General features: G+C 41.4%; 2 protein-coding genes across 3 annotated transcripts in view; one reads left to right on the plus strand and one right to left on the minus strand.

Moving 5' to 3' along the window:
- IFT140 (intraflagellar transport 140) overlaps positions 1-25,748 on the plus strand; it is an 82,165-nt gene that overhangs the window by 8,108 nt on the left and 48,309 nt on the right. The window contains exons 5-18 of the mRNA XM_083474152.1: positions 363-505; positions 4,203-4,375; positions 5,378-5,469; positions 6,727-6,833; positions 8,062-8,210; positions 9,778-9,981; positions 11,693-11,765; positions 12,909-13,000; positions 13,957-14,084; positions 15,034-15,151; positions 16,085-16,215; positions 17,983-18,133; positions 19,040-19,171; positions 21,937-22,130. Coding sequence (XP_083330278.1) covers positions 363-505; positions 4,203-4,375; positions 5,378-5,469; positions 6,727-6,833; positions 8,062-8,210; positions 9,778-9,981; positions 11,693-11,765; positions 12,909-13,000; positions 13,957-14,084; positions 15,034-15,151; positions 16,085-16,215; positions 17,983-18,133; positions 19,040-19,171; positions 21,937-22,130 — 1,887 coding nt within the window. The remainder of the gene's footprint in view (positions 1-362; positions 506-4,202; positions 4,376-5,377; positions 5,470-6,726; positions 6,834-8,061; positions 8,211-9,777; positions 9,982-11,692; positions 11,766-12,908; positions 13,001-13,956; positions 14,085-15,033; positions 15,152-16,084; positions 16,216-17,982; positions 18,134-19,039; positions 19,172-21,936; positions 22,131-25,748) is intronic.
- Positions 22,466-25,748, minus strand: part of TMEM204 (transmembrane protein 204) — a 32,352-nt gene continuing 29,069 nt past the window's right edge. Inside the window, exons 3-4 of one of the 2 annotated variants that reach the window (XR_014518928.1) lie at positions 23,018-25,333; positions 22,466-22,879 (exon numbers count right to left, since the gene is read on the minus strand). Coding sequence is in view for 1 of the 2 variants with exons in the window: in XM_083474564.1 (XP_083330690.1) it covers positions 25,089-25,333 (245 nt within the window). In the remaining variant the exon portion in view is untranslated. Of the gene's footprint in view, positions 25,334-25,748 lie in introns of both variants that reach the window. The other variant, XM_083474564.1, reaches the window with a different exon arrangement.

Raw genomic sequence — 25,748 nt, forward strand, 5'->3', positions numbered from 1 at the left:
AGGTGAAATGGCCTTGGAGCAAATTAAAAGTACTGCTTGTCACAGAAACAAAAAGAAAAAAACAGAAGCAAAGAGAAGGGCAGGGAGCAAAGCCTGTTTTTGAACATTAAACTTTCAGCACACCACTAGCACAAAATTAAATTACCACATAACACCTTCAGTACTTTCTTTAATTACTAATAACGTCCAGAAACAAGCTAATACTGGAAAAGAGCTAATACTGGAAATCATGTTTGCAATAGTTTGAGGGATTCTGCTCTAGGCCTGGAGTGAGCATTTCCCCTTTGTCATAAGCGATGGCTGCTTCTGACAGTTCCTCCAAGAAAGGAGCCCAAAATAACATGCTGTGTTGTTGCCTGCAGGGACTTGGTACAGCTAGCGAAAGCTGCAGTCAGTGGAGATGAGAAGGCCCTGGACATGTTTAACTGGAGAAAATCTGGGATGGGAATGCCTCTGAAAATGGGACCTCAAGAAGGGCTGTCCTTCTTCATCAGTGTGACAGATGGTACGGAAACTTCTCTTATAGTCTCTTAGTTTGTAGGTGCACAGCCCCACCTAGTGGTAAGCAGTAGAGGTATATCTTTAAATCATACAAGTTTTGCCTTTTCCCATACCTTTTGTGGGCCAAAACAAGGTAAAGGACAGAAGACAATTGCCCATCTAGTTCAGCATCCTCTTCTCACAATGCCCACCCATCTATGGGAAACCTTCAAACAGGACCTGAACATAAGGGCACTCTGCCTTCTTGTGGTTTTCTGCAGCAGGTTTTCAGAAGCATTACGACCTCTGACTGTGGAGGCAGAGCATAGCCATCATGGCTAATAGCCATTGTTAGCCTTCTCAGTGAATATGTCCAATCCTTTTTTAAAGCCATCCACATCTGTGGCCATCACTTCCTCTTGTGGGAGCGAGTTCCATAATTTAATTGCACTGTGTGAATAAATGTTCCCTTTTATCTGTTCTGAACCTTCCAACATTCAGCTTCATTGGATGTCTACAGGTTTGTGTTATAAGGGACAGCTGCCTCTTGGGGGGTAAGGGAGAGCTATTTCACTTCTCTAAAATCTACATGTTGGTCTCCCACCATTTACGCTGTTCATATTGAAAGTGAGAAATACCCATTTCAGCACTGTCCTACCATCTCTTTATGGTGCATTAATTTTTTTGCTGCCTTTTGTTTTCAGACCCTATATGAGTTTTGTCCTCATATTAACACAGCTCTTGTAAACTTTCCAGGTGAGCCTTTGTGTGGTTCTGCAGTGAAAGCTTTATCTACAGGGCAATGAAAAGCCCCAAACATCCCATACCTCTATACTAATAAAGGATCTTGAAACAGTGGGTGGTCTTGCATAATGATATTCAGCACTTTGTATTGCAGTATCCTGGCCACTTAGAACTTTCAAACAAACCAAGCCTCAAAGTCCTGGAATCCTAATCAAATTAAAACTTTTACAATGGTGCTCGACTCACCTAGGCTTTTCAGTCATTTTAATTGCCTTTTTTTGTTTTTTGTTTTTTAGATCTCTGATTAAAAGCTTTGAATCTCTCTATAGGAGCTTTATGCAAGTGGGGGGCCACTCTGTAGTTTTACTGGCCATCAGTACAGGGAATTACTTTGTGTTTAGAATTTTGCTTGTAAATGTTTTCTCTGTGTTGTTGTGTTAAGGGTACAAAAAGTATAGTTGTTCCCTTTGTTTTGAGATTTCTTTTTAATCCTTTTCAAGAACCATTTAGCTTCAGAACCCTTTCTGGTGTCAAATTGTGAAGAAGTAAACAAATATTTTAAAAAATAACAATTTCCTGTCATACATGGTTCTTTTAAAACCTGTTTGCAAGGTGCTTTGATATTCCTTAACTAAAGCAGTCGAAATAAATTAAGGAATTAAAAAATTGTCCAGTAGCACCTTAGGCACCAACTAAGTTTGTTCTGGGTATAAGCTTTTGTGTGCATACACACTTCTTCAGATACCTTAACTAAAGCAGTTAGCATATGAGGAACACACATGCTTTTAAACTGTTTTAAGCATTATGTTTAACTATTATAACCCACCCAGGTCCTTAGGATGAAAAAACCCCAATAGTAATAATAATACAGTGGTGCCTCGCAAGACGAAATTAATTCGTTCCGCAAGTCTCTTCGTCTTGCGGTTTTTTCGTCTTGCGATGCACGGTTTCCCATAGGAATGCATTGAAAATCAATTAATGCGTTCCTAGGGAAACCGCCTTCAGACCAGGTCCGGGGACAGTCTGTCCCCGGACCTCTTCTGAAGGCTGGGGGACGACGACAAGGGCTTTTCTTCCCACCCCCAGCATTTTAAAAAACCCTGGGACAGCGGAGGACTTCTCCGCTGTCCGGGCGATCTTAAAATGCTGGCAGGCGGCATTTTAAAATCGCCCCGGACAGCGGAGGACTTCTCCGCTGTCCGGGGCGATTTAAAAGCCCCTGGGAAGGCAGGCAGGGGGGACAAAGACTTTTGCCCCCCGCCCGCCTTCAGAAGAGGTCCTGGACCTCTTCTGAAGGCGGGCGGGGGGCGAAAGTCTTTGCTCCCCCCCCCGCCTGCCTTCAAAAGGTTTCCCCGCGGCGGCGGGAGGTGTCCCCTGCCCCCCGCCCGGCTTCGGAGCACCGGGAGAAGCGATCTCCCCGCAGCCCCTTGCTTCAGAAAAGGTCCGGGGGCAGCGGGAAGCGAAGCGCTTCTTCCCCGCTTCCCCCGGACGTCTTTTGCAGCAAGGGGCTGCAGGGAGATCGCTATCTCCCCCCAGCCCCTTGCTTCAAAAGAGGTCCGGGGGCAGCGGGAAGCGAAGCGCTTCTTCCCCGCTTCCCCCAGACGTCTTTTGCAGCAAGGGGCTGCAGGGAGATCGCTATCTCCCCCCAGCCCCTTGCTTCAGAAGAGGTCCGGGGGCAGCGGGAAGCAAAGCGCTTCTTCCCCGCTTCCCCCGGACGTCTTTTGCAGCAAGGGGCTGCAGGGAGATCGCTATCTCCCCCCAGCCCCTTGCTTCAAAAGAGGTCCGGGGGCAGCGGGAAGCGAAGCGCTTCTTTCCCGCTTCCCCCGGACGTCTTTTGCAGCAAGGGGCTGCAGGGAGATCGCTATCTCCCTGCAGCCCCTTGCTTCAGAAGAGGTCCGGGGGCAGCGGGAAGTGAAGCGCTTCTTCCCCGCTTCCCCCGGACGTCTTTTGCAGCAAGGGGCTGCAGGGAGATCGCTATCTCCCTGCAGCCCCTTGCTTCAGAAGAGGTCCGGGGGCAGCGGGAAGCGAAGCGCTTCTTCCCCGCTTCCCCCAGACATCTTTTGCAGCAAGGGGCTGCAGGGAGATCGCTATCTCCCCGCAGCCCCTTGCTTCAAAAGAGAAGACCCGCTGTCCCCGGGGCAAGCTTCGTTTTGCGAAGCAAGCCCATAGGGAAATTCGTCTTGCGAGGCAACTCGAAAACGAAGAAACCTTTCGTTTTGCGAGTTTTTCGTCTCGTGAGGCATTCGTCTTGCGGGGTACCACTGTAATACATTTTAGATATGTCCTTAAAATTCCTTAGCTGTACATTTTTAAAATAAATAAAATAAAATAAAATTGTAGTAAGCTGTGGATAGAAATGTTTTTGTAGATATGTGTATCTTACAGGAAGATGTGAATGGTTATAGCTCCCTGTTGTTCACTTGATAATAAATTCTGATTTCCCTTTGTGTAATGCATGAACCAACCTTTGACAAGTGCCTTATAACAATGTTTGACAAGAACATAATAATGGTTCACACTTTCCCAAACAGTAGGCATTATTGGGTACCTTTTCTACTTTTCTTTTGCTTGGAAGCATAGCAAAGTAGATTATACAGGTAGGAAAAAGGCAGGTGGCATTAATGCTAAAGCAGTGCCAGCCTGCTTTAAGAGCTTTGGATCTTGACCAGCACAGAAAAGCAATTCCTATTGTACTGTTGTTGTCCCCCCCCCCCCCCAGCCTCCATTCTGGTAAATTGGTGTGGTGCATTTCAAGAACTTGCAGTAGTCAATATCTGTTAGGACTTACTTAGTGTTCTCTTGAAATGACCTGGCTATACTAAAACCAAGGGAGAAGCCTGTTTTGTAATACAGTACTGTATTATAAGTCTGTGGCAATATGGATACTGAGCAAAATAAGCTTGATCCTGTATTACTTTTTATTTAAGCTGTAGTAATATTATAATGTACAAGAATGAAACAACCTTGATTCATTGCAGGAACTGTGCATTATGTGAACGAGAGGGGGAAAACAAGCCAGGCATTGACCACAGAGAGTTCAGTCCAAAAGCTGCTTTTCATGGAAAAAGATATATTGGTAGTAATAACGGAGACTCTCCTCTTATCTCTTCACAAAATTTCTCTTGAAGGAGAAGCAGAGGAGGTCTTGAAGGTAGGCACCGTGGGCTGTATGATAACATCATTTAAATGAGAAAATTGATTCTTTGGTTTTCTGACTAGTCTGCAGGCTGCACAAAAGAATCTTGAAGGCAACTTATTGTACATTGTGGAAATCAGGATTCCAGATGCTAGTTGAGCATTTGAAGTGTTCTCTCTTTTTGAACATTCTTGCTTAAAACAGTGAGTCCGCTGAGCTACACTGCACTAGGTTGGAGCCATGTATTTCAGCTGGCCATGAACTTTAAGAAAGAACACTTAGTAGTACGGTGTATGTTTTACATGAAGAATGCTCCTTGGTGAGGTAGCAGGGCTGGGAAGGACCCCTGTTGGACTTAGCTGCTACCAGTCAGAGAAGACATTGGCCTAATTGGGACCAATGGTCCAACTCCATATTAAGACAGCATAAAACGTTCAGTGTGTAGCTGTCAACGAAACACTTACCCTAAATTGGAGCAACAGGAGGATGTCCCCACTTGCTTCTGCAAGTGTAGAACTGTCCCTGACAGTGAAGCAAGTGAGGAATCATCTGCTTACAAGGAAGCTCTATGTATGATTTGGGTAGGGTTTTTCTCAGCCTTATACCCTTAGTTGTGAAATGACAGCAATTGCTGACTTTCATAGGAAGGATTGTTATGAAGATAATAGCTGTCTTAATCTGTCACAGGAAAAACAAAGTCTTGTGGTTCCATGAGGACTAAAGATACGTTTTTGTCAACCAGAGTCTACTTTGTCAGATGCATCCTATAATAAATCTGTTAGTTTTTACAGCACTATAAGATTCTTTGTTGTACAATTATCTGACAACTAAAAACATCCAGTTGTAAGCAAATGGACATTGATCCTAAAAACATACATTCAAGCCTTAAAAACATGAGCTATCTGAGAAGTAGCCTCATTATTTGCCATGATTCCACCCCAAGCCTATTGCTGCCAAGTAATACAAAGAGATTACCTTGTGTTTTCAATACTGTCTCCTTGCATAACTTATTATCAGGTGAAGCTGAGTGGAAGAATGGATCATTCTGCTGATATCATTTTGATTGACCGTAGCCTTCTTATAGCAGCAACAGGTGAAACAGTTCTTAGGTAAGAAAACTGGCAAGGGGGGGGGGAGGGGGCTTGGCTTAGTACCAGGTTGTGGGCTGTGTTGCTGTTTAGATACTATGTCATTTTTCAGATAAATTTCATTGACCAGTGTCTTTAGGCTGATTGTGAACCATTTGCCCCCATTTTAAAGGGCCACCATATTGAGGGCCAATAAGAATGTGAGCTGCTGACTCAGCAAATCTTGCCTATGCCACACACTTGCTAGATGGCTTTAGGAAAGCCTCTTAGCTTCAACCTCTGCCCCCAAATATGTGAATAATAATGCTGTTCTAGCTTGTGAATTTGTCATAAGGGTTACTGGGAGAATGTATGTGAAGGCCTTCAAACATTTGGAATGTGCTATGAAAATGCTGTGTAGTGTTGTTGTTAAAAGGATTATAGCAGACTTCCCAACCTGGTGCACTCCAGATGTTGGATTTCAATTCCCATCAGCTCCAGTCACCATGTCAGGCTTTGGGAGCTTGGCTTCCTCCCCCCTTGGCCCGTAGATAAGCAGTACAAAGAGAAAGCAGTCTCTTACCAGTAAGAGAAATGCTTAATGAATGCAGCAAAAGAACAAGCCACTATTCTCAGAGCGCAGGTGCTCCTAATTAAGGTTCCTCCCACTTCCCTCTAGTCACTTCCGTCCTCTCAGCCATTGAGCCTTTTGCGAAGCCACCTTATCTAATCTCCTAGCCTTGGGACTGAGAGGATGTACATCTTCCAGTGAGAGAGAGCCTGCTATCTCACTCTCTTCCCTTTCTTCTTATTACTGTTCTGCCCAACTATTATCTTCCGAACTGTGACCCTCAGCAAACCACTGTTCCAAATCAACACTCCTCCACCGCTCCTGTGGAGTTTCAGGATCCTGGCCATGAGCAGGGGTAGGGGTAGGCTCCGACCATTCCTCATCAGAGTTGTACTCCTCAGCCTGGTCTCTGACACGCCATGGCAATGGATAGGGATGGTGAGAATTGCAGTACCCCCCCCAAATGTGGAGAGCCCCAGGATAAGGCATAGCAATCCAGGATAAGGCACAGTATGCCATTATAGTGTGTTACTTAGCTGTTACCTCCCTGGAGCAGTGCTAAGTGAGACAAGGAGGACTTCATTGTGTGTAAAGGTTGCTACAAAAGAGCAGAAGCTACACCAAAAAGGCAAATGTGGAGGAGAAAAGCTGAGGGCAGGATCTGTGCCTGTGGCCAGCTTGTTGACAAGGTGACTTCTTATCTACCCTCCTCTGTACTTTCTCTGTAGGTTCTGGGACTTGGAGAAAGGTGAGAACTATGTACTGGATCTGGATGAGCAGCTTGGGTTTGAGATAGGAGAGTGCCTCAACTGTGTTTCCTTTTGCAATGCTAAAGGTGAGGAAGAACTTTTGTTGACTTCTGATGACCCAATTATTCAAATTTGCAGTCCCATGGCATTCATTCAATTACACTCTGCTTGGCTGAGAGTTATCTATTGAAATTGCTATGAAATTTAAATGTAACTTGCTTATATATAGTATAAATGTGACTGGAGAACTGTGCTACTGGATTAATAATCCCTAACAGAATGAAGGAGCTTGGAAAATAAACATATAAATTGTAAAACAGAGGAATTTTAACAGGTATTAGGTAGGACATGTGCCTTCACACATAGATTATTCCCTGAAGGCTCGGTGCAGGTGACAGTGCAGCAATACATTACTGCTACCGTTAAACTTTATTTTGTGCCGTTTGGACACTGAATGCTGTTCAGAATCTGGAAGAAATATATGGCCAGGCTGGCAAAGAAGCCAGAGATAGGTGCTGAGCAGTGGGGAGAACTGAAAGGCAGTAGGAGGTACAGATACTTTTAATACACTTCACTGATCAATTTCCCCCTAATATCCCAAGCCACTGTTGGAGGCAGCATTTGTGCTGTGTGCCAAACATTCAAGTTTTACGGGCTATGGAGTGTTCTTAGTCCTGGATGCAGATTCAAGTTATTTGTACAGTGTGTGACTTACTAAATTAAATTTGGCTAGCTTAGTATTATGTGTGGCTGCCACTCTTGTCTCCTTCAATGTTAAAACTGAAATCCTTTGTTTCTCTATTTCTCCAACCCTTTCCCCCCAAGCTCTACCTCCTCCCTATATCTCCCTCAATCCTTTCCTCTTTTCATCACCCCACATCTCACTCTAAGACTTTATTACCCTGTTGTCCTTGTCTAGCTCCTCTATATGCACCTTTCATTTTTACAACTCGTTGCTAGCTTCCCTGCCATTGCCACATCTGTAGAGAAAAGCTGATTACTTTTCTTGGGGATTCTTCTTACAGTGCATACACTAGGCAAAGGTTTACATGGCGGTGGGGAACTTGTGCCCCCCCCCAGGTGTTGTTGGAACTCACAACTCCCATCAGTGTCAGACAGCATGAACAGGATGATGGGAGTCATAATCCAACAACCTCTTGAGAGCCACAGGGTTCCCATCCCTTCCCAAACGCAAGTTGTGTTATACAGACTTGATTGCTTAGACTAGAGCATGATAGATTGTTGGGTTTTATATAGTCCAATATAAATGATGATGGTGTTGACCTGATCAGAAGAGTGTGGTATATTTTGCAGGTCTCCTATCAGCTGGCACCGACAGAGGGAAGATAGCTATGTGGAGGAAAGTGGCATCCCCTGCCCAAAGCACTTGCTCACAGGAAGCAAAGGACAGCTGGAAGCTTCAAGCACCTACTGAGCTTGAGGACAATATAGTTCAAATACAGGTAAAGCAGTGAATATATTCCTTTCTACTTTTTTGTTTATTTAGGTGTAATAGTGTGTACCATGGAGGATGCGTTCAACAGTAAGCAGGTTTGGTGCACAGATTAAACTGCCTGAAACAGGCTGCTGCCATCCTTCCTCCTTGCTCTTCTCTCCCAACCCCTATTTTAAGTAGGTATGCATATATATGATTGCATGTCCAATTATAGTAGAGTAGGGCTGGACTCTCGTTTGGCAGATGTGTGCCTCTGAATTCTGTAACTTTTATGAATCTTGCTGGTTTCCCCTCCTGACCTATTTGGCACATTGGTTTCACTTGACTCATGGTTCCTGAATCACTTGCAAAAGGAAACATCTGTACATTTCCTAGTCCTCCCCAACTGTCTTTAAAAATTATTTCACAGAGGACAGAAACTATGACAAATTTTTGTATCTGATAAGATTTCATGAGCTGACAACTAGTTTTTCATCAAAATTCCATTGGATATATCCTTCCACATAAGAGGAGTTTTGTAAGCTATAGAAGTCACATCATTCAGAGGTAAATTTAAAACAATTTGGGAATTGCTTTCAAAATTTCTATACACTCTGTCATATCAGAAGTTACAGTATTAACAAGTCTTGCCCAGTGGTGCTGCCTTGAGTATGAGCTGTAAAAGAGAGCCTCTCTTCTTCACACTACTAGACTCTAGAGCAGTAGGTGTGGAACCTGTGTCTCTCAGATGTTGCTGAACTACAACTCCCATCATTACTGAACATTGACTATGCTGTCTGGCACTGATGTGAGTAGGATGTCTAAAGAGCCATGAGTTTCCCATTGTTTGGAATAAGTGGAACCAAATGTTCTATTTTGAGTGCTAACTTGCACAGAGATGGGGTGGGGGTAATAACAACAACAACAACAACAATTATAATTTGTTTGTTTATTATTTATACCCCGTCCACCTGGCTGGGTTTCCCCAGCCACTCTGGGCAGCTCCCAACAGAATATTAAAAACATGATAAAAGATCAAACTTTTTAAAAAATGAATCCATGGGTACAGATGTTGCTTCAGCAGCAGTCATTCTCAGACCAAGCTTTAATTAGGAACTACAGCTCTATCTCAATAGCTAGCTCTGCTTTTGTTGAGAGGAGCCTCTTGATTTAAAGGGGTCCAACCTGCTTTAGCACTCATTGACTCTCATGAAGCAGACGGGACTGTAATTGTGCTAGGACTTCACTCAGGAATCCCCTAAGTCAAAGAAGGGCCATGTGACATCCTTGGGTGGGCCAGGGGAGTAGTGGCAGCACAGGCTCCTCTTGTATCAGTGCTTCCAGTTGGTTAGGTCTCCTGGGGCTGGCCCAGAAGCCAATTCCCATTCCATTCCAAATCCACAAGCATGAAAACTGCTATAGAATTTTGAACTTCACTGAGTTAACATTTTAAAAAAGAAATAATGTAAGTGGTATTCGCTTTTTGCTCATGCTTTTTAAAGAATCTAATGCTGTAGTTCAAATGCATTGTGTTAATTTTCTAATTTAAAATGAGTTACTTGTACTTAATCTCTCTTTCTTCATATTGTTTCTAGTGGGGATCCAAAAAAAATTTGTTGGCTGTAAACACAGGCAGCTCTGTAGCAATCCTTAATGAACAGGCAATGTTGTCACACTTTCACCAGCAAGTGGCAGTGGTGCAAATTTCACCAAACCTATTCAACATTACCTCCTTCAGCACAGGAATGACTGACAACCTTCGCATCGACATGCACGTCAGTGGAGTGTGTTGCACTAAGGTAACTTGCATCACTGCCAATAGATTTTCTTGTCAGGTTGGGGTTCTTTGTGGGGGTGGGGGGTGGAAAATATGTTGTTTGTTTATTTTAAAAAATTGGATGCAGAGCAGCAGTGATAATGGATACAGCAGCCAGTAAAGCACATACTGTGCAGGCAAGTACAACTAAACAAAAACACAATACGTGAGATGAAGCCACCAGAGTTAACTACCAAAACTTAGAGTAGACAGGACAGACCTAAAAGATAACTACAAATGTTTCAGGCAGACCTTCCTTGAGGTTCCCACAGTTGGGTTAGAAGCCCAGGAAAGGCCCTCTCTTTTCTTGATCAATTGGCTTCCCCTCGAGTTCCCATCTATACATTTTACGAATGTGTTCCCCTCAAATGTGCTGAACAATAGATTTTCTAACGGTAAAACCTCTGTTTCATGCGCATGTGACAACAAATCAATAGAATCCCTTTATCATATCTTGTTTAATTGTCCTTTATATATTGTTCCCCGATCAAGGATTCTGAGTTCAATCATTTTGGAAACTGTTGCTAAACCACCTGAATTACATCTAGCCTATCTACTCCAGGACATTGACTCTTATAGAACATTACAGGCTGCAAGATTCCTGAATTCTGTTCTTTCATATAAAAGACTTCATGGAATGCTGCATGACTTTTAAAATCTAGTAAACTCTATCCACCATCTTTATATTCAAGGCCACAATATGGTACATCTAGAGACTGTATGTAATGTGAAGGAGATTATGCGTTGAAATATTTTAGTTGATATTTTAGAATGTAAAATGCTATTTTATTTACTGATTGGTTTTACCTGGTGGGCTTATAGCCGAATAAAGTATTATCTATCTATCTATCTAAGGCCCTCTCTTTGGTAGCTACTCTGATAATTCTGTAAGCAAGGATACCTGGAGGAGGGACTCTAATTATAATCTCAGCTGTTTGGCAAGTTCATATAGGTTCAGACAGCACTCTGTTATCACCTTTTGTGCAAAAACAAAATTGCAAGGTTTTCCTCAAGAGAGAAGGAGCATATGACAGTCAACTGCTATAGCAAGGCTTTTCCACCCTCCAAATCCCAACCTCCTTCTGCTGTTGCCTGTAGGGAGGAAAATTACCATAGGGCTTTCCTAGCCCCCTGATGTTAACATAAATATTTACATGGGTGCAGAGGGGAGTGGATTTGAATATTTGATGCTGTTGCATGACATCTAAACAAGTCTAGCAGTTCAGAGCAAAGCCTTGTCTGTATGGGTGTGACATCCTTTCCTAGCAACAAGATGCAGAACACCTTCACTGCTTTCTTCCTTCTTAGTCTGAAGAAGCTCATTTGTATTCATTTTACATATTTACTGTCAGATTGATCTGGTATAAAACTCCCCCCCCCCATAATCTCTCTCTCATAATAGTATAAGAATATTCCATGAAGACATTCTTTTTTAAAAAAATTCTGGTTTTAATTCCCCATAGAGTCATCTCCTGAATTTCTATTGCTTATGGAACAAAATATATGTAATAGAAAATAGCCCTGTCATTCCAACAAATTAATTGCCATAGCACTGCAATTTATTGATAAATTAGTCCTCGGTTGCTAATAGTAAAGGGTGGTAGCATTCAGCAAAAACTGGTTTTATGTATTTTCTGTTTGCAAAGCACAAGTTTTAAGATGCATTTTTTAAAAAATTATATGGCAAACCTTAGGATGCTGTAGCATTCTGGAATGGAAAGCAAGTTGCTATCTTCGAACTCTCAGCTGCCACTGCACGAAATTCAGGTAAGATGAAGGGACTTCAGAGTAACTTGTGAGTGTGGATGTTGGATGCAAAGTACCCTGAGGATGTTTATACAGCCAAAGTATGTATGTATGTATTTAATATTTATAATCCATTCTTTCTCTATGGTGCTTGTTGGTTTTTTTTTTTTGCCTTGTGATATAGGCTGTGCTGGAAGGTAGTGCTTTTCCCAAGACTACTTAGTGATGAGTGGAGATTTCCCACATCCAGACTCAGTACCCCTCCATATACAGTCTTCTTATCTATATTCTATATTACCAGTTTGCACAATATAAATGGTGGCCCAGGGAGGCAGCAGAGTCATAAAAGTATGCAGAATATAATTACCAAAGACTGAGCACGTGAATTCACTATGTTCAGGAGGCTGCGTCCCTGGTGCTCTTTTTATTGGATCCGGTTAAAAAGCAGGCATTGTATGTTTTATAAACTCTGAATAGTATTGAAGTCAAGTAGGTGCAGTAAGATCCAATATTCTTTCCTGCCCATGCTACCTTAGGAGCCTTATTCAATATGGTGCCGAGGAAGTACAGTGGTGCCTTGCAAGATGAAAAGAATCCATTCTGTGATTCTCTTCGTCTAGCGGTTTTTTCATCTTGCGAAGCAAGCCCATTGACGGATTAGCGGATTAGCGCTATTAGCGGCTTTTAGCGGCTTATCTGCTGATCGGATCAGCTGATAAGCGGCTTAGCGGCTTAGAAAAAGGGGGGGAACCCGCAGGAACTCGCAAGGCATTGTTGTCTTGCGAAGCAAGCCCATAGGAAATTTGTTTTGCGAAGCACCTCCAAAACGGAAAACTCTTTCGTCTAGCGAGTTTTCCGTCTTGCGAGGCATTCGTCTTGCGGGGCACCACTGTATCTGGAAAGACTTTCTGTAGTGCAGTTTGCTGTACTTAAAAATATAGCCTCATTTACATTTTTACATTTGATCTTGGATGGAATTAATCCATAAAAGACAAGGTAGGAGAAAAGTAGTGATCATTTTCTGAGTGCTACACTGATCGATGGAAGAATGTGATGATGATTAATTGGAAATTACACATATTTTATGGACCATCTGGATGGAACTCCAGTTTCTTTCAATAGGTTGTGATTGTAATGGAGAAGTTCTCTCTTATGTGGTTCCAGGTTCTTTCCCTTGTGATTCCCCTGTGCTGGCTATGCATGAAGAAAATCTTTACACAGTTGAGCCAAATCGTGTTCAAGTTCGCACCTGGCAGGTAAGCAAGCCAATTTTTATGTGAGGATGATTGCAGGCGGCTGCCTCACGAAGAAGGGTGGCGGGGTGACATTTGGTAGCAGAACCAAAGGCAGTCTTACCAATACAATCAGACCAGTTAACAGTAATGTCATTGTTTATCCTTCCTGCCAAACCTGCTTACATAAAAGTGGCGATGATTAAATCAGAAAGGCGCACTTGGCAGCCTAATCCTGTGTAGAGACACAGAGGACCACAAAAATTAATTAAAAATGGCCTTTCCCCTTGATCTCTGCCCTATCCAACATTTTTCCTCAATTGGAGGAAATACCTTGAGGGGAAGAACTAACAAATTTTTCCAGTCTCTTCCCCCCACCCCCATTTCATTTCATTTGTGTGCTATGGTTCCCTGTAAAACTGAGGTAAGAAACCTCCAAATTTTCTTGGACTCCAATTCCCATCAGTCACAACTGGCATGGCTAGTGGTCAGGGCTCCATCAGGAGGAAGGGCAGGATATAACTCGAATAAATAAAATGTAAGGGAGTTGTAGTTCAGTGACATCTGAAAGGCGTCCGCTTCCCCATCCCTACTGTAGCAGAAGAAGTTAAGTGCCAGACTCCCATGCTGGGACAGTGGAATACTTCATAATTTGTTGTTTCTTTCCTGCGAGTGTGTGTGCTGATGACACATAACATTCAGACATCTATTTTGGAAACTGGGGCCCCAAATAGATAGATAGATAGATAGATAGATAGATAGATAGATAGATCCTACAGTTAATATGTGCTGTTAAAGTTTCAGATTGGTAGAACTGGACAGTTGTGGAGGGTAACTTTTTTCTTTTCAAACATTTTGATGTCTTTGTTAGATATGGCGCTGTGGGTCTACTTGGTAATGAGTCAAAATGGTCTTTTGTGGTAATATATCAATGAAAGGAAAGTGATGGTTTTAAAGTTGCTGCTCTTTTTCTCTGCTAGGGTACTGTAAAGCAGCTGCTGGTGTTCTCTGAATCTGAAGGGAATCCATGCCTCCTGAGTGTCTGTGGAAATTTCTTGACTGTGGGAACAGACCTGGCTCACTTTAAAATCTTTGATCTTTCTCGCAGGTACAAACAAACAATTAATGGAACTTGATTATATATCTTTTGGTTCCTTTTTAAATTTAAGGTTCATTGAAACATTATTCTTGACATTAAAATATGAGGGGTACATTTTTGCTGTTTTATAGATTTATGTAATGAATAAAAACTGAATTTCTTAAGAATTACAATTGTGTAGCAGAGATGACCTGTAGTGACTCAGAATTTGCAAGAGGCTTCAGACATTATCATGATCATAGATCATTCTGTTTGTATTAAAATATGGCTCAAGTATAATTTCATGATTCAGCATGTAGAACTTTGGTAAATGCTGATTTTTTGAAACTTCTAAGGTATGTCAGGCACAGTACTGGTTGTGTCACATACTTTTTAGTGTGTTCTGTGATATCTCTTTTATACTTGTAGTACAGAAATTGACATGGTTGCGCTTGCTAGCATAGAGCAGGCATGCAGAGTTTGTGTGGGAAGGAAAGAACTTGTAATTCCATCTGGTATGATATTGACTAATAACATAATGAGCCATTTTCTTCCTCACTGTGGATTGCTCCTCAAAGATTACTTACCATGTGGATATCATTGCTTTGTAGGAGAATGGGATGTATGCCAATGCTTCTCATAAATGCACATTATATGTTTTGCCAAGTATTGGCACAATGGGAACCTGCAGTTAGCCTCAGTGAACTTTGTTCTGCGTGTGCAGAGCAAAAAAAAGTCATCGCACATGAGGATACATGCTGGCTTCTTACAAAGAAGCGAGGGTCGTGTGAGAAATTAATATATGAAATGACTCACAAATGAGCCAGAAATGACTCTTGTGGTTACCAAAAAGGCAGCTATCTTAAGACCAAATTGGATTACTAGGAGGATTTTATTATGATGCACATATTCCCATAATTTTAGTGAAGAGCTTGCTCTTGTTGAGCAGACTGCCCTAACTGCCTCATCTCCCCCACAGGGAGGCAAAAGCACACTCGAGTAGCAAGGCCCTGGGTGATCTGGTTCCAGGCGCTAGTGGGATTGCATCTGTAAAGTGTAACGCAAGTGGCAACAAAGTTAGCATCCTCATCAACAAGGTGAGTCTGGATTGTCCCTTGCCCATGTCTAAAACCCGAATGGGTCATGGAATGACTAGGCCAACGATGAATCTCTTGTTGGGACAAATCTGTGATCAGTTTATTACAGACTGCGTTCAAGCCATAGCTTGATGCTCTGTGAACTACCTATGTGCATTCGTGTTCTGATTTCTCAGCTGATTTATTGGGAAACCATGATTTGCCTGCAAACCAGGACTAACACTAAACCAGGAGAAATGGAACACGCAAGGGATTGAGGGAGCAGGCAAACACAAAAGTTCATTCACATAACACTCAGCCATGGCTTGGCACCACATCTGAACCAACTTTACCAAAATGCAGCCATCTGTACTAGATTGCCAGTATCACACTGCAGGACAAACAGCTACAGGTTCCATACTTTACACTAGTGTGATTTTAGTGCAAACTTCTACATGGAGTCCAGAATGTTATAGAATAGATTTCTCCCATGCCATGCCATTCTGGATTGCAAAGTACAATGTTTCTTTGGATTATTTCTTCAACTCTGCTAGTTCTGTAGATGCTGGAGGTACAGGCAGAAACCAAAAGCTAGTGTTAAGATGGGTTTGACTTTTCAAATAAACTCCACTGTCTAGGTAGGTAGATAGATATGCACACACACATATTAGAAGCATATATTATAATCGGTAAATCAAATCAAATAATTTTGTGCGTTATGCACCTTAAAACAATGGTAATTCAAGAATCGATGTGATCTGAGGAACTACTTGACCAAGTTTGAGAACACCTAGAGAACCATCTTGACTGCTTTGTAAATTTCTTTCTTCTTGCTCAGTTTCTTCCATCCCAGATTGTTTTTTATTAATCTTCAGTTTTATGAACCATAGTGACTAGAATGAGACAATTAGGCTGTCTTTTCCTGTTCAACTTCTCTTATTTATACTTCTGTAGGCTGATGGGAGTCTTGACTCCAAGATCTGTTTCTATGACATTGAAATGGACACAGTCACTCTGTTTGATTTCCAAGCTGGGCAACAGAAGGATGCCAGGGAGATGATCTCCATTGGACAGGAGGCTGAAGGGTGAGAATGCTTTTTAAGCCTGAGGTGGAGGGAGAGATTATTGATGTGAATTAATTAATGAGAGTGGAAAAAACATTAATTATTTGCACAAGCTCACCTGAAGACTGCTTTATAGACCACTTAGAAGTTACACAGTACAGCCTGTACATTTCTTATTTACTCTTTGATACACTATAGTGTGTGTGTGCGCTCTGTGAGAAGTCTGCTAGCTCTTGTGCAAGAGTTCACAGAACAGCACTAATATTTTCCCCCCACAAAAGAGATAAAGGGTCCTAGTCTTTTGAAATGCCTCACACTATTTACTGTTATGCAGCTGGGCATAATCAGTTCAGTTTATCAATTAATGCTAAGCTCCATGTCTTCTTCCCATGGTACCCATTGTTTTGGTTGCTAAGGGTGAAGCATCACCTTATAGAGGTAACTGTAGCAGTTCCCTCTTCCCAATGGCAGGGGTGACTGCCACAAAGGGGGACTTAATATTTCTAAGAAAAAGCAGCAGTACCAGCCCAGCTCTGTGCATTATATTCTGTTCCCAGTCCACTGGCATGCTTCCCTTCCTCTTGGCTTGGCACCACATTACTAAACTGGAAGACTCCGGGAAGCACCATGATAAAGTAGCAATGATGTGGCAAGGAAGAATGCCATGCTGCCATTCTTTTAGGGTGGTGTACATAGTACCATTCATGCAAGACATGCTGCATTTTCTGTCATTATTTCTACTTTACCTGTATTAATGTGTGCACTGGTTCCCTCCCTCCCTAATTTTTTTTTTACTGCTTTCATTCCATTTGTTTGTTTGTTTTCATTTCTGCTGGCCAGTAGTTGTTGTTTGGGAGAGGATCTGTCTATAAACCTTACGTAAGTATCATCAGCTAGAACCACCAAAATTCCTAATTATTTAGCTGGATTTGGAGTCTGCCTTATTTGGCTTATTGTTTTGCATTATAGCACTGCTGCTATACTCACCCAGCGGAGGGAACTTAAAGCTGCCTCACACAAGAATAAGCTGCTATGAACAACAATCTATAGTGTTTGATATTCGTGCCATGTAGGGATGGATGAATCAGTTTCACTTTCACATATGTTCACCTATAAGATCATTATGTCCTGTTTCTGCATTACTCTGTTCTTTAAAAAAACTGCCCAGAAATCTTCAGCTAGTCAGGTTCTTATTGGCACTTGTTTTGTTGCTGATAGTTGGCTTTATCTATAATTTTAGTTTTTATTTTCTCTTATATCAATCACTATGATTTTAGAATTGCTTTCAGTGCTGCTTTTGATTATGGTTTTAAATGGAAATGTAGTTTATAAACATTTAAACAGTCCACCAGGGGTCACTGTAAAACTGGATCTCCTGTTTAACTAATATTCAGCATCATTTTCTCAATGGAGCCCAAGATGCTGTGTACATGATACATGCTGGGTGGGATTTGACGGAGAGAAGAGTTCTTTCTGTGTCCTGGTTCTTTTGTTAGATTGCAAATTTGCTGTACATTCTACCTTAATAAAACTAACTGAGTTGTCAGTAATAGCCTCAAGGGGTAAGTAATATGTCTTTGATGACATCTATCACATGTAGCATTAGCTGGAGCTCACTATCTGATTCTGTTACAGTTTCAAATCCAGCATATACAGTCGTCTGGTTCTTGCTTGTTTGTCCCCGCACCTCACCCCCCCAAAAAAAATCACCCTATATTTTGATTACTAATTATGAATGTGTTTTACAAGTAGTTGTGTTCTGGATTTATACTTGCGTTGTCCATGTAGGAGAAACACCTCTGAATATCCAGAGCTGAGTGATCGTATTCCTACTAGTCACTTTTGGGATCAAAGCGAACCAAGGCTTTTTGTGTGTGAAACAGATCGGAACCCAAGTCAGCAGTCCCTGGACAAGAATCAGCAATCAGAAGAAAACCCAGTATGTCTTTCTCCTATTCTCCTCTGGGTTGTTGCACTGTAGGGATTGGTTGTTGATGTTAACTCTGTGCTCAGGGGTTTAGCTAGAATGCTTCAGTTGGTTGCCATGAGGAATCCTTCTTGAAGGTCTTGAAACTTAAAATAAAAAAGGCTGACTGTATGAAATCTTGGGACAGTAGCAGTTCACATGTTGTTTAGCGTAAATGACTGTCAGGGTTTGATAATAAGGAAGGGTTCAGCCAGGAGGCTCCTCTCACTTCCAGGATTCAGGTATTTTTCACCTTCTCTTTACCTGCAGAGTGTCTAAAAGGGGGATAACCTCTGTGCATGTGTAGAATTCCATTATCTCTGAGTGATTACAGATGCCTGTGAATAGCCTTGCCCACTTTGGGCTATAGCCCCACCCACTGCCAGCTGCAGCCCCTCCCACCAGCAAAAATTCAGCCTGTGGCAAATTCCCCTGAAGGAATGTGGCCCTCAGGGGAAATAATGTTCCTCATCCCATGTATAAACAGAGCTAGATGCACTAATGATTTAACTTGGTTAAGCCGTTTCCTCTGTTCTGCAGTCTAATATATAGCTCTGTTTTGTTTTTGTAGCTCCTCTTTAGCAAAGTGGTTGGCTTATGTCAACATAAATGTTTGCAGGGGCTTTCCCTGTTGAGTGAAGAGGTGGTTTGTTCCTGAAATACAGGACGCTTTGTTATTGTCTTTCTGGAGTACAGGCTGATTTGTGGTGTGACTTTATGATCAGTTTAGAGAGGATCCCTGTAACTTGGCCATCCGTAGCAGGTGTGTGTTCTGTTGTTTAACTGAGAACTCTGCCAAGTGAAAATGGAAAATAAAAACAAACCGTAAAAAGGATATTGCTGCATAAAACCCAAATAGTGTTCAATTTCCCCTTCCAGGTGGATGTTTTGATCGTATCCTTCTTCAGTACTGAAGAGCATGGGATTTTGCTCCATGATCGCTTTCCATTGCCATCAGCCTACCGGTCTCTTTTGGGCATGGAGGTGCCACATTACTATTTTGCCAAAAAGGTAAGTGGTCAAAGAGTTTATAAAGAGTTGATCCTTGAAAGCTTCCCCCTTATCTCCATGCAGGAAACATTTTGTTCTCTGGACCAGGTTAAGGTAAACTGAGACTTGCCTGTTATTATTTATAAAGCACCTAATGTCTTCCTGGGTGCTGTACAAATATTACAGCAGACTTACAATCTAATACACATGCGGCCTTGCAGTTTTGTACACATGATACAAAAGTATAAAGAGATAGGAAGAGAATAGGAAAACAAGCAAATTCAGCCTCCAGTTCAAAGTTACATAAAACATGAAGTCCTGTTTTTTGTTGTTGTTAAGACAGTGCTAACTAATGAAGGCTGTGGAGGGACAGTACAGTAATTTAATTCTGCAGTCCTTGATGTTTCTGTGGTGGGTGTTCCAACTACTTCTCCTTTGTGGTTTCATGTTGACCGTAGGAGATGATAGCTTCTCCCACTTCAAAATGTGCTACCTGCCAACTGCTGTCAGGTAGCACCAGATGTTACCCCCCCCTCCAAGGAGTGGGACATTTCACCATCTGGACAGTTGGATAGTCTGAATTTCCAGCCACTCTCTGGTTTCAGGGGTGACTGATAAAGGCTCCAGGAAGAACAACAATATAAATGTCCACTCTCCGGACCTTAGGGTAGGTAGGTGGGGGGCAGATGAAATCCTTTGGAGCTTCCATCCAACAGCAGCAGAGGTAATTAAGTAGCAATGCAAATAAGAAATCACTAGAAATTACAAGCGATTTGATTTGTTTGCACTGTTCTATCATTTGGGGCTCTTCAAATGTGCATAGCATGACACTCGAAGTAGCAGAAAAAAGCAGCATGATCAGTCCAATTCCATATGGTATAATCTGTTCATAGTCCACCAACATGCTTCCCATCTTCTTGGTTTGCCTTTTTAACACTGAACTGGAAGTCTTAGTGAACCACGGTGACAAAGTAATGATGATGTGACACTGAGCAATGCCATGCTGCCATTTTTGAGTGACGCACAGAGCACCACTCATACTGGATATGCAGTTGATCCCCATCTTCATTACAATTGAGAGCAAGACCCAGAGATTTGGCATTTTGGAAATGGAGAAAAATTAAATCCCGTTTCGGCAAGAATATCTGTGATAACATATTCCTTGTACATAACTGGGGTGAAACAGCACATCTAGATTACAGATGAAAGACCTCAATAGCCCCAGTTTAGATACTTGCCATGCCTGAGGTTTATATACTCTCATGTAACAGAGGCAGCTTGTCTGTTTCATTGCATTTTCTGTCACTATTTCTGCTTTGTCTGTTTTATTCTTCACTCTGTCTACATACTTTTTTTTAATAAAAAAAATGCTACTCCTATCATTCTGTTTCTTTTTCATTGCTGCTGGCCAATAGTTGTTGTTTTGGAGAGGCTCTGTCTATAAACCTTACGTAAGTATCATTCGCTGGCCTTTATTTAATGAATTTGCCTCCCCCACCCGGATTTCATTGTTTCAGTTCCTGTCACTTAAAAATTATGCACAAGGTCCTAGAAGACTTAGAAAAGTAGGTTTGATGTCAGTGAGGTGGGCAGCATGAGAGAAAATGAAATACAGTGGTACCTCAGGTTACATACGCTTCAGGTTACATACGCTTCAGGTTACAGGCTCCACTAACCCAGAAATAGTACCTCGGGTTGAGAACTTTGCTTCAGGATGAGAACAGAAATCATGCTCTGGCAGCGCGGCGGCAGCAGCAGGAGGCCCCATTAGCTAAAGTGGTGCTTCAGGTTAAGAACAGTTTCAGGTTAAGAACAGACCCCTGGAACGAATTAAGTACTTAACCCGAGGTACCACTGTACTTCAAGTCTATGTGCGAGTGCCTTCCCTTAATTGCAAATCACAAGTGCTTGCAATGGCCCAGTAAACTCAGGATTCACTGTCTATTTCCCCCCACATATCTGATGCTGTGATATCTTTTGTGACATTTAATATGGCAGGGCCTTTTTGTTGATACTAGTTGATGCATACCCTGATTCACCCATGTAAACACATTACCTAATGGCAGTTGATGAAAAGAGAAGAATACTTATTGGTGAAATCAAGGTGTGCACCACTGGAATTCTCAATTACTTTGTTGCATTTGGAGTCACCATATGATTTCCCTATATGTGTTGTGTTGTGTTGTGTCTTCTATTAACTCCTGCAGTTCATTTGTATCTATTTATTTAAATTTGGCAGTGCATGAGCTGCATTATTTGTTTATACGTACAAGCCATTTTTCTGCCGAAGGCCTCTAAAGCAGTGTACAATTTACATCATCTTGTGAGCTGTAAAGATGAATGGAAGTAGGAGAATTCTCATATTACAAAGTCACTGTGTTGCAGACCATTTAAAAAGCTTCCACATTGCTGTTGTACGATAGTCACTTGTCCCAGAGATTGCTCCAAATAGCTCAACTCTTAATTTTTCCCAAAGGGTGAAAGCTTCAGAAAGTAGAAGTGGTTGGGTTTGCAAGTTGCTATTTGTACTCCTTAAATATTGTGAAAATATTTTGGATTTGTTTATCCCTTTTGTCATGTAGCACTCCTTTTAAAGACTTTTTTTAGATTAGTAAAAAATAATAAGTATAGTGCTAATATGAGGCTTTCACTGTCTTCAAAATCTAAGAACTGTTTTGGATAAGAATCTAGCTGCTGTCCCAGGCTTTAAAATTATATAGGAATTTCTTTTCATGGGAAAAACTAATGATATTCTGCTTGTCATATGACTTGTGTTTTCCTTCCAGCCGGAAGCTGATAAAGATGAGGCAGAGCCTAGTGGGGTAACACTCTATCAAATGGTAGCCAGAAGGCCATTGCGCGACTTCATTGGGTTGGAAGAGTGTGACAAGGCCACATGTGATGCTATGCTTAACTTCAGCTTCTATCTCACCATTGGGGATATGGATGAGGCCTTCAAATCCATCAAGCTCATCAAAAGGTAGGGACACTAACTTTGGTTTGGTTTTTACAAGATTTGTGTATGTGCTGGCTAGGATCCAAAGAGGTGTGTAAGTAAATCCAGATGCCCATGGAACTTTTGGGCTTATATTTCTTGTAATGCAGCCCCCAATTATTATCCTTTTTTTCAAACTCTGAAGTTTCAAAAGTAGTTTGAGATATGTCATTGGAATGCTTTGTCTGCTCCTTTAGCAGATCATAAACCCTCTTGGTCAGTTCTTGGAATTTTTTCCCCTTGAGGGCAACTACATTGGCTACTTTATTTATTCCTCTACAACAAACACAATGACTCAAAAACATAACAGTAGAACTGGCCACAGAGCCACCATTTGTTTTTAATTTCACATTATTATAGTATGGCTATTGCAATATTAGCAGAAATAACATGTCTTAAATATTCCAATATTTTATTTTATTTTATTAAAGGTAGTTAATTAGAGCACATTTAATTTTTAGCATACAGAGCTTTTCCAGAAAGCAAGCCAGGCAAATTTTAAAATAAAATCCAGTTTTTGATTATGTGATCATTCAGTGCAGTCTTAGGAAGATGGCCTTACAAGTCTGTGTTAAATTCTGGAGGCTGGCCGTGGAGTGTGGTGGGAAATTAAGAGCAGGAAAGGACAATTTGTTTCAACACATAGTTGCGTGCCCACACAATTTTCATTTCATGGTTCCAACTTGCATTATTTACAGTACAATCCTATACAACAGTATAGGTACAGTACAGTCCTATTCAACAGCAAGACCCAGTGTGTTCAGGTAAGTGTCCACAGAACTATTAACTTTAATTGTCTTGAATAATTTTATGTATGAAGTTTCATAGTACTAGAGACACCCAAGAATGGTTAGTGTGTATTCTGCACTTACTATAGTTCCTCAATAACTGTATGTGTGCTATGGGTGCTAATTTGTCCTGCAGTGCTGCGGCTTAAGTGACAAACTTTGCTTTCTCCCTTATTTGGCATCCAAATTGCATTGTAATGAAATTCAAGAGCCAGCTTGATTATTTTCTTTGTGAAGAAAATGAAATTGGGGTGGGAGTGGAGTGGAGTGGAGTGGAGAAGATGAGCTGGTGACGCCAAAAATCAAAGCACAGATTTAAAGATATATACTACACAAGTCTCTAAGAAAGAGACAGCAAATATATAAGTTCACAGCTCTGTCATCCTGACCTCTCTGTCTCAGTGGCTATGCCTATAGCAAAATTGTAGCATCTTCAGTTTTATGTGACACACATGTCACTTCCTGCTTTTCCCACCTTTCTTTCTTCCATGTGTTTTGGACCTGGCCGTTTTACAATAATTTCAGTGCTATGCCAAACAGAATTATGAGGCTTGTTGGAAGGCAATATTTTTGCACTCCCATTAGATAAATTAGGAGTAACTTTCATCTCTAGTAAACTCAACTCAAACTCTACCCTACTCTGCGCCTCCTGATAGCGTCTGTAGTTTGTCTCTCAACTGGGGTGGACTTTGGTCTATCAAATTTTCAGTGGCGCCCTGTGTGAGGCCAAAATTCAGCACCTCCCTGCCTCTTGCCTTCCATTCTTAATTCACTACACCATAGTTGTGATGCCCTGCAGCATCCCCTAGGCTTGGTGTCCAGTGTGGCGGAACTGGTTGCACAGTCTTAAATCCGCCTCTGATCTCAATTTTTGACATGGCATCTTACATACCCAGTAGTGAATCTTTCAAATCAGCACCAAATATGAAAATGCCCAGTAGTAAAATTTGAACTGGGTAACTGTTTAGGGTGATGAAAAGAGGGACTGTGGTTATTAACATAACTATATAAATGGATCACATTACAAGGTGTTGGGTTTTTGGGGTGTACTTCTTTATCATCGATTAATGGCATGTGAAGCTTTCTGAAACATTTGCTTTAAAAGCTTGAGACCTTCAACTTTCATTCCTTAAAAAAAATGCTGACATTCTTTATAAATTCTACTATTATGTCAGTAGCTTTTTGGTTTGTAAATTTTGAAATACAAATAATGGTTCCTACCAGATTGGATGCACTTAACATTATGGATGGTTGACTCTTTAATATAACGTATGTGTTACACAAGCATTATTAATTGTATGATGTTGATGAAAATGTAACATGGAACAAGTTTTCCTTTCCTCTTTCATGTGCTTTATGTTATTGGATCCAAGAAAAGATACTTTCCATAGCTAAGTTTTTCAGTGTGGGATAACTTTCTCCGAACCAAGTTTCAAGCTTGGAATATTGGGTTATCTTTCCCCCTTTCCATAGTCCTACAAAACTCATCTTGGGTAGATCTGCCACATTTCAAATCTTCCTAGAATGGCCACGTGCCCTACTTCTCAGATTATAGTCTTCTGCTTAAAGTCATCCTCCATTTGAAGGGCGTTCTACTTCATGCCTGGTTTAAAGTTAAAGAACCATAAGGAAAGAAAACAGGGAAGGCTTTATAAGTTGCTGTCCATCAACAGTTAGCACCTGGACAGCAGTTTGCACAGACACACAGGTTACCATCTTGTTCCCCACCATAGTGAAATATATTGTGTTTCTATTTAATTATAGTAATTGTTTCTAAATTTGCAACAGTACATTTAAATTAGCAGACGCACATTTATTTAAATCTCTGTCCCGTTTTGTCCTCTTTTTTGCAATGCATTTCCTGGGTTTGGGTACATAAGCCACCACCCTTAATATCCCTGACTTTTGACTGAAGTTCCATCAGGATAGTTAAGCTGTTAATATTTTACACTGTACATCAGAGAGGAGAGATGGTGTATAATGTACACATGTATATAGATGTAGCCCATCCAAGTAATAATGTTGGGCTTCTTTAATTGAAAAGTGAACTTAGTGATTTCCTTCAATGTTTAAATTACATGGCATATTTCATAGAAAGCAGTCCATTTTGTATGTCGTCTTCTCTGAAGAGTCTGCCCCTTTTACCCACATATTCTCAACATGGTGACTCAACATAGTCATTCTCCAGCCCACGTCGGAAGCGAGCAGTCAGGGTACGACTGATAACGATGACTCTGGGTGCCATGCAGTCCTCCCGTCGGTGAAGGATGTTCCATATGAGAATGGCAGCAGCCAGTGTGGCCAGAAGACAAGCCCCAATGTTCAGGTAGCAAGACCAGGACAGGCTGGTATAGGGTCCAATACGATAGAAGGTCACCAACCCAATGACCAGAACGAAACCTGAAAGAAAGGTACAGAATAAAATGCCAGATGTGAGTAATGTATTTAGAACCTGACATTCTAGAAAAAACACTTGTTGCAGAAGAACTTTGTATCTTGCCCAGTAATGCGCATCTCCAGATTTTGGCACTAGAGTAGTTAAATATTGTTATTATAAAACATAATGAGTGATATTTAACTATGTTTTAATCAAAAGTAGACCCATTGAAATTAGTGAGCATGAATAAGTTAGGCCCATTAATTTTGATGGGTGTACTCTGAGTAAAACTTGGCATTGAATACCATTGAATACCACTCAATGTAAATTTTCTGTTTAGTTCTATTAGGCCAAGGGACACGTAAAACTTTGGAACCAAGGTTACATAAATGAGTAGGAAAAGGAGACTGGAAACCAGTTTGAATCTGCGCATTTCTA

The sequence above is a fragment of the Podarcis liolepis genome, assembly GCF_965112155.1.
Source record: "Podarcis liolepis genome assembly, chromosome: 14".
NCBI classification, from domain to species: Eukaryota; Metazoa; Chordata; class Lepidosauria; order Squamata; family Lacertidae; genus Podarcis; species Podarcis liolepis.